General features: G+C 33.0%; 2 protein-coding genes across 2 annotated transcripts; both read left to right on the top strand.

Annotated features, from left to right (window-relative positions):
- Positions 1-1,370: 1,370 nt before the first annotated feature.
- On the top strand, positions 1,371-2,669 carry LOC139863523 (uncharacterized). The gene is made up of 2 exons (XM_071852148.1): positions 1,371-1,956; positions 2,044-2,669. Exons 1-2 carry the CDS (start codon positions 1,371-1,373, stop codon positions 2,667-2,669), a joined length of 1,212 nt encoding a protein of 403 aa, XP_071708249.1.
- Positions 2,670-2,945: 276 nt separating this feature from the next.
- Positions 2,946-4,996, top strand: LOC139863522 (uncharacterized). The gene is made up of 4 exons (XM_071852146.1): positions 2,946-3,363; positions 3,533-3,622; positions 4,107-4,682; positions 4,788-4,996. Exons 1-4 carry the CDS (start codon positions 2,946-2,948, stop codon positions 4,994-4,996), a joined length of 1,293 nt encoding a protein of 430 aa, XP_071708247.1.
- The last annotated feature ends 4,347 nt before the right edge of the window (positions 4,997-9,343 follow it).

The following is a 9,343-nucleotide window of genomic DNA, read 5'->3' as shown; positions in this document are numbered from 1 at the left end:
GGATGTTGTGAACATCAATACTTATGTATTGTGTTATAACGTATTGTGTTGTTGCATTATATGATATTGTTATACTAGCTTATGTTATCGAGGATTTAGCGTTATACATTATAAAGGTATGCTAATTATGTTGCTAGTATGTATGCGGATGTGTTGTAAGTGTTTGCAAGTAAGTAAGTTATATATTTATATGTATAATTATTGCATTCACTAAGCTTTGCTTACCCTCTCGTTGTTTATCTTTTTATAGGCTCGGGCGTTGATAAGGGTAAGGGCGTACGGTTGGATTAGAGATTTTCCGCTTGTTGTTTGATAGGAGACGCTTTTGGATGTGATAGCTTTTGGAGTTTGACCGAGATTTGGGTAGTTTAACCCCAAACACCATGCTCTTAGTGTCGTTTGGAATTTAAACTAGTGTGGTCGAAACTCGAACTTTTGTATGAAACTCGTAAAAGGCCGATGTGGGCCCCATTTTGTAAAACTCATTTTATTATTGAATCGTGTGAGTTTTAACCATTATAACATGTTGTGAAAAGCGTTTCGTCTAAATATGTCGGGAAGTGGGAGATCTTTATTTGAAAATTGATAAAACCGGACAGAACTGAATGTGGGCCTGTGCGCGCCGCGCACCCCAAGGAGTGCGCGTGGTGCACTCTACTGATAAAAAAAAAAAGTTTGTTTCGCGTATTCGGTTGGTTTTTGGTTTGGGTCGTTACACTCACCTCAACTTAAATGGGCCCAACTTCAATGCTAATAAATCTGGCCCAGTAACTCGTGATAATCCAGCAAAGGAGACTAGTGTTGATGGGCCTAATAATCAAAATAATTCTAATGTCATTAGTTCGGCCGATCCAAGAGATAATGTGGTGATAGAGGACTTCGGCGATACCGATTGCTCAACGGATGAAGATGATTGTAACAGTCCTGTTAAGAATTTCGGTGGTGACGGGGTGGAGAAGGCTAATATTTCCGGTGATTCATCCTCTTTGAATGTTATGGATACCGCTAACAACTATTTGCCTAAAAAAGCAAGTAAAGGGGTTGTTTACGCTTCTAATTCATCCAATTGCTGCTGGAATTCCATCGGCAACTGGAAAGCTTCATCAAAAATTTTACATGCGAAGAGATCGAATAGGAAAGGAAAAGGCGTTGAGGAACCAAGTGGGATTAATTGTGTGACATGTGGTAGTAGAAGATCGAAACTGAGTAAGAAGTCATCGTCGTCTAGGAATAGCAAGAAAAAGGAGGTGAGCCAATTGATATCGGAAAGCAGTATTGGAGTAGAGGAATTCAGCACCAATCTTGGTCTAAAATGGACCAAGAAAGATACGTAAGTGTCTTTTTTCTCTGTTCGTATCTTCTTTCTATTAATGAAGATTATCTCCTTAAACATTCGTGGGTTCGGGTCCGGGAAAGAAAGTAAATTTGGTAATGTTAAAAGCTTATGTTTCGTAGAAAGGCCCTCTATTCTAGCGTTGCAAGAAACGAAATGTCATAACCTAGTCGACAATTGGTTATTCGGACTTTGGGGTTCTATTGATTGTGGGTATGTTCAAAAAGAAATGGTTGGTAAGTCGGGCGGACAATTATTAATTTGGGATAAACACATCTTCGAGGTTTCTAGTGAGTTAATTGGTGACTTTTTTATTGCTATACGGGGAAAATGGAAAAAGTCGGGTAATGAATCGATTATTGTCAATGTGTACGGTCCGCATGATGACACTAACAAATGTAAATTTTGGGATTCGCTTGACAAGATTTTGTGTATTGATGGTGTGTCGTGGGTCATTTGTGGGTACTTTAACGAGGTTAGAGATAAGTCGGAAAGATTGAATTGTGAATTTTTTGAGAATCGGGCTAAGAGGTTTAACGAGTTCATTGACATAAATAGTTTAGTGGACATTCCTTTGGGTGGGAGGAAATTTACTAGGGTTAGTGATGATGGGATTAAAATGAGTAAGCTAGATAGATTCTTGGTTTCGGACGACTTTCTTAACCTTTGGACCGATCTAAAAGTGGTGGCTTTAGATTGAAGTGTATCAGACCATTGTCCTATTTTATTGTCGGATGGTGAGGTGGATTTTGGGCCTAAACCGTTCAAAATCTTTGATGATTGGTTCCTGGTTGAGGGTATTGACAAGGTTATTGCCGATTCTTGGTCTGGTCCAATGGGGGGTAACAGGAAGGATTGCGTTTTCCGTAACAAGTTAAAAAGATTAAAAGGTGACCTTAAAGAATGGAGTAAAGTTCACTTTGGTAAGCTTGATAGTGAGATTGAGTCGGTTAAAAAGGTAGTAACGGATCTTGAATTGAAAGCTGAAGTAGGTTGTTTAAATGATGAAGAGCAAGCTAAATGGCTAAACTCGAGAAAAATATGGATGGAAAAGGAAAAAATTAAGACAGGGATGCTAAAGCAGAAAGCCCGTGTTCGATGGATGCTTGATGGAGACGAAAACTCAAAATATTTCCATAATTCCTTAAAGAGAACATATAATAAAAACAACATCCGGGGGATTAATGTTAACGGGTCTTGGTGTGAAAATCCTAACACAATCAAAGAAGTTGCTTCAACCATTTTAAGAGCATTTTCGAGGTGCATAATTCGGATGGACCAAGCCTTGAAGGGCTGTTTTCTGAATCGATTACCTCAGCAGATAATGAGCTCTTAGAAGCTCCCTTCACGGAAGAGGAAATTTGGGAATCGGTCAAATATTGTGGTAGCCCCGGGACCGGATGGGTTCAACTTTGGTTTTTTCAAAAAGTTTTGGTCCATAATCAAAGATGATTTGGTAGGTGCAATCAACTGGTTTTGGGTTTTTGGTGAGTTTTCAAAGGGTTGCAATGCTTCTTTTGTTTCCCTTATTCCGAAGAAATCGGATCCGCTGAGTTTTAGTGATTATCGTCCGATTAGTCTTATATGCAGTTATTATAAAATTATCGCGAAAATGTTGTCCTTGAGAATTCGTAAAGTGGTACCTCGTCTTGTAGGGATGGAACAAAGTGCGTTTCTTGGGGGTAGATATATTCTTGATGGTGCGTTAGTTGCTAATGAAGTGGTCGAATATCTTAAACGAAACAAAAAGCACGGCCTAATTTTTAAGGTAGACTTCGAGAAAGCCTTTGATTCGCTTAATTGGGATTATCTTCTTGAAGTGATGAAATGTATGGGGTTCGGTACCAAATGGTGCAAGTGGATTTCCTCGTGTCTTAAATCGGCTACAATCTCAATTCTCATAAACGGGTCTCCGACAAGTGAGTTTAATCTTAAAAGGGGCGTTCGCCAAGGTGATCCTTTATCGCCTTTTCTTTTTATTATTGCAGCGGAGGGACTTAATATCCTAACGAAAGTGGCGGTTGACAGAGGTGGGTAAAGATAAAGTCGTCATCTCCCATTTGCAATATACGGATGATACGATTTTTTTTGGCGAATGGAGTAGATGTAATGCACGAAATTTAATGTACTTGTTGGAATGTTTTGAACGGGCTTCGGGGTTGAAGGTTAATTATAATAAAAGTTAATTATTTGGGATAGGCATTAGTAATGATAATGTGGAAGCTCTTGCGTCTTGGTGTTCGTGTCTCGGCGGTCGATTGCCTTTCATGTATTTGGGTATTTCCGTGGGTAATAGGATGAAGAAATTGAATGATTGGTCCCCGGTGATCGAGAAATTTAACAAGAGGTTAGCGGATTGGAGAGCAAAAATGATTTCTTTCGGTGGACGGTTAACTTTAGTTAAGTCGGTTCTCTCTAGCCTACCTCTTTATTACTTCTCGCTCTTTCGTGCCCCTACTTGTGTGCTTAATTCTCTCGAGAGTGTGAGACGGAAATTTTTTTGGGGCGGGACAGGTCCTAATTCTAAAATGTCATGGGTTAAGTGGGAAAAAATCCTTCTTCCTCACGAAGAAGGAGGTTTAAATATCATGTCCTTAAAAAGGTAAAAATTTGGCTCTTCTTTGTAAGTGGTGGTGGAGGTTTAAAACCGAAACTAACACTTTGTGGGTCACCATTATTCGTAGCATTTATGGTTCTAATGGAGGTCTTGTGCTTGGTAACGGGCTTGCCCGGAATCTAAAAGCTAGCTTTTGGAATTCTATTTGTGATGCAGGAAAACATGTGGACGGGTTAGGGATTTCTTTCTCTAATTCTTTCATACACTCAATCGGGGACGAGAAAAGCACTTCTTTTTGGGATGACATTTGGGTGGGGAACGTAAGCTTTAAGGACAGATTCAAAAGACTACACAGGCTAGAGATTGACAAAGATATCAACATCAGTAGCAAAATCGAAGAATTTAAGGGAGATGGGCTCGGAAATTGGGCCTATCCACCGATGGGCCGAACGAATAGTGAACTAAATGAGTTGCGTGATACTGTTCGGAACTTGCAGCTGACCGAAGGTAAAAAAGACTGTTGGAGCTGGAATCTTAATTCGAAGGGCATTTATACGGTCAAGGACTGTTCGGTTCTTGTCGACAAAGTCATTCTACCACGTGCGGTTAATTCTATTGAGTCGTTGCGAAATGGTTTGGTTTCAAAAAAAGTGGAGGTGTTTATTTGGCGGGCGAGATTAGGACGTATACCGGTAAGATTCGAGTTAGATAAACGGGGCATCGATTTGAATAGTGTGAGATGCCCGATTTGTGATGGTGACATTGAGACGGTGGAGCATATACTTTTTTCCTGTTAAGTGGCAAAAGACATTTGGGCTAAAGTTCTTAAATGGTGGGGGTATAATTCGGCTATATTCGGGTTTGAGGATATTTTTAATGGTACTTTCGGTTGTGTAGCGCAGGATCATAAAAAGAATCAATGGCAAGCGGTTTGTTGGGTGGTTTGTTACATTCTATGGAAGAATAGAAATGCAAAGGTGTTCAAGAATAAGCTCGAGACGGTCCCATCTTTATTTAGCGAGGTTCAAGTTCTTTCATATGATTGGATTTCACGACGTTGCAAGGGTCATATTATGGATTGGCTACAATGGTTTTCACGCCCTTAGTTTTAACTCCTTTTGTTAGTTGCAATCTTTGCAATTAGCTTAGGGCGATGTAATTTGTTTTCCTTATTTCTTTCGTGATGTATCGTGCTATTAAGGGTGCCCAGTCAACCATGTACTATTCGTGATTGTTTAATATAAGTCCTTCTTGGTTTTCAAAAAAAAAAAAAAAAAACCCAAATGCAACAAACGTTTAACTATATAATCAGTATTATAACAACAAACTAACATATCAGTTATGATTCAAACTTCATGTTGACTAAAAGACATTTTGTAGTCATGATACAATATATGTCAAAAATGGCCAACCGCGTCTATATCTTTGGATACAAGTTAACAAAACCATATCTCATATCGGGTATTTTTTTAATGCGGGTGACTAAATGGATTATTATGACAATCTTTTTTTGAAATAAGCACATTGATGTCAAGTGATAGCCCACCATAATTTAGCAACATAATCATAACAGTATATACATACCTTAATGGTGAGCATGAACATGGTTTACTTCATAAAGGTAGTAAAAGGCATGGGCGCATTTCAAGAACTTACAACGAAGAACCTATCATGTAGGCTTGATAATACGCTGAAAGGGATATGGCGATGACAAGCACTCGTTGAGTAAGAATTGGAAACAAATTATATGTACATATGTACATATGTTGTATCTATAAATTATAATATATGTACATATGTTGTATCTATAAATTATAATGAATATTTAATTCAATTTAATTAAAAAATGATACCTAAGTAAGATGGTGTTCTTATTACAAGAACAAAGCCACTAACTTGATCACCCTAAGTTAGAAGCTCACACTCACACATACGCACTAAGATAATACAAGTGATGTCCTATGCTACTTCTTTAATAGGTTTAAAGAAGTAGCTCACAATGAAAACTAGCTAATAATAGGAGATGCTTAGTTTACATTGATTCTATCTTGGGTACAAGATATAATGTTCCACTAGCTAATCACATATCTTCGGATATGAATTGAAGCACAATGTGATCTTTGCTGAATATGAGTGAAGTTTTTGAGGGACGGGGTCAACAGCCTTATCTTCATGCTTTGAATATGTCTTCCTTATATAGGTAAAGAAATGAGCTTGACAAATGAGTAACGATCGAATCAACGGTTGACTCTGTTAACGACCGTTGGCAATAGTCCAAATGAAATAGCTGTTTATGCAACAGTTCTTCTCTTTAAGTGTGTTGGATTGTATCTGAGTTTGTGTTACCTGTAGAAATTGTGCAATAGCCTAAACAAAATCTTTAGGCTTAAAGTGTTTGAATTATCTTGGACTTAGCTTTAATGAAAGTGACTTGTCACAAACACTTTGGACAAGTCTTTCTTTCTTGGCATTCCATTATATTTACCAATTTAGCTAAGTGCAGATTTGGAACACTTCCAACCTATATAATTCAAACATGGTCAATGTGTAGTCGTTCGGTTATAGGTTGACAAAGCAACTTTTGCTTAAATCATAAACTCGATATTACCACTGAACGATTATATGCTTTAAAAGTGTTGACCTTAAGCCTAGCACACATTCAATCTTATATCCATAATAGATTCATTCGTACAAGTCATTCATGTAATAGGTATAATTGTTTTAAGCATCTATGTTAATGACTACGAGTTAGGCATGATAAGATTTTCTACTTAAACCAACATTCTTTTGTTGTTCAAGTAATTAAGCAGGTAACATGTATTGATCATTTTAAGTGTAAAGCAAATAGCATGTGTGACGACTCGGAAATTTCCGACTAAATTTAAACTTTATCTTTAAATGATCTAATGTTTCCAACACGATAAGCAAATTCTATAATGATGAGTTTTGAAAATTTTAGAACTATGTTATATATTAAATTACCCTTTGACTATTCCCGACGATTCACGAACAATTGTGTACAAATATATATATATATATATATATATATATATATATATATATATATATATATATATATATATATATATATATATATATATATATATATATATATATATATATATATATATATATATATATATGATATTTTGATTAAATAAGATACACTTTAAACATTTAGAATTTAAAATATAAAATAATAAATAGAATAATTAAGTAACTATTAATATATATATATATATATATATATATATATATATATATATATATATATATATATATATATATATATATATATATATATATATATATATATATATATATAATTCCTATAAAGAAATATTATGATATGTATATTGGAGTATATATAAAAGATATAAATATTACATGTATAAATAGATATAATATAATTATTAGATATTACATAATTAGTAAAATGTAATATTAATATATGAAATTACAATTTAAAATATAGTTATTATGTTAATGTTGTTATTATTTCTTTTATCATTAGAATAAATAGTAATAATAATACCAGTATTATGAATGTTATTATTTTAGATATATAACACATAGATATAAAAATTATATATATATAAATATTACTACTGATATTATTATTATTATTATTATTATTATTATTATTATTAATAATTTTAATATAATTAGTATTATTAATATAATTATCATTAATAATATTATTATTATTATAAATTTCACTAAAATTATTATTATTATGACTTATCATTATTATTACTCCAATTATTATTATTATTATTAATATTATTATTTGTATTTAGTTTATCATTAATTTTGTGACAACCCGGAAATTTCTGACTAAATTTAAACTTAATCTTTATATGTTTCCGACACGATAAGCAAAGTCTGTAATATTGATTCTAAAAAATTTTGAACTAATGTTATATATTCAGTTAAACTTTGACTATTGACCGACGATTCACGAACATCTATTTGTAAATAGATATATATATATATATATATATATATATATATATATATATATATATATATATATATATATATATATATATATATATATATATATATATATATATATATATATATATATATATATATATATATATATATATATATATAAATTGGAATATTAATTTTTCATAAATAACTTGCAATGTGTATTTAAAAACTGATTTATGTATATTAAATAAAGATATATACATATATATAATTTCAAGTTATTTAGTAAACGATAGTAACATTCGTTTATTGATTCGATTGATATTTAGATAAGTTAACTAAAGCGTTTAAGATGAACCAGTAAAACACTAATTTGCTACAGTATTTTCGAATTGCTACAGTACTCGAAAAGCTACAGTGTTTTTGAAAATCACTATTTGCTACAGTAAAACACTATTTCAAAATAAAAATGTATATATGTATATATATATATTACGAGACGATGATTTATAGAAGCAAATAACCAAAACACTTAATTGATTAAGTTACACTTCGAGTGACATAGTTTATCAATGATTAAGTTTAATTTTTGATAAAGGTACACGTCGCGTAACGAAAAGTACTAGTTTTCTAAACGTACGAAAATGCATTCGAGAAACCGGAACTGAGACATTAGTCGAGCGTAAACGTACGAGTCATCGGACCAAAAATTACAAGTCAACTATCCACGTGAATATAATATAATATATAATTAATTAATATAAATTAAATATATTATATATATTATATAATAGTATGTCGACAAGCAAAACGTTAAAAAAATGTTAGCTGGATCAGAGGGCCATGCGATCGCATGGCCATGATGCCCAAAAACCATGCGATCGCATGGAGGGCTGGAACATGTCAGGTTGTATAAAACGCGATCATTTTGCTCAACTCTTCATCCCTCTGTATCTCTCTCTCTATATTTATATTTAAATTATTATTATTATTATTATTATTATTATTATTATTATTATTATTATTATTATTATTATTATTATTATTATTATTATTATTATTATTATATTAAGAGTATTAATATTATTATTAGTAGTATTATTATACATAAAATACTACGACGAAGTCATGAGCGAATTATCTCAAACAAGCTTTTCGAGCGGGATAGAGCTAAGGAAACTATGGGTTATAACTATGAAGGTTATGGGTAATGTACATATGTATCATTCGCAAGTCAAACCTAGTATTTATCATCTCCATTGCGTCTACGTACTTTCCTGCAATATTGAATCACAATATTGATACGTAAGCATTCATATCTTACCTTTTATATATTAATAGTGTATCCATGTCTAGTGCTCGAGTATATATGTTTATGCATGCTAGTATGCTTTAATTTTGTCGTTAGATAGTTTATGATAAATCACGAATTTGATACACATGCTACGGATATAAAGTATATGATATGCATGTTTTTGGAAAGCTGGCGAAAAATTATTAACTTTTCATTTAGA

The sequence above is a fragment of the Rutidosis leptorrhynchoides genome, chromosome 8 (genome assembly GCF_046630445.1).
Source record: "Rutidosis leptorrhynchoides isolate AG116_Rl617_1_P2 chromosome 8, CSIRO_AGI_Rlap_v1, whole genome shotgun sequence".
Classification (NCBI taxonomy): Eukaryota; Viridiplantae; Streptophyta; class Magnoliopsida; order Asterales; family Asteraceae; genus Rutidosis; species Rutidosis leptorrhynchoides.
The sequence above is the reverse complement of the archived record's forward strand: the minus strand, read 5'-3'. Positions and strand labels throughout refer to the sequence as shown.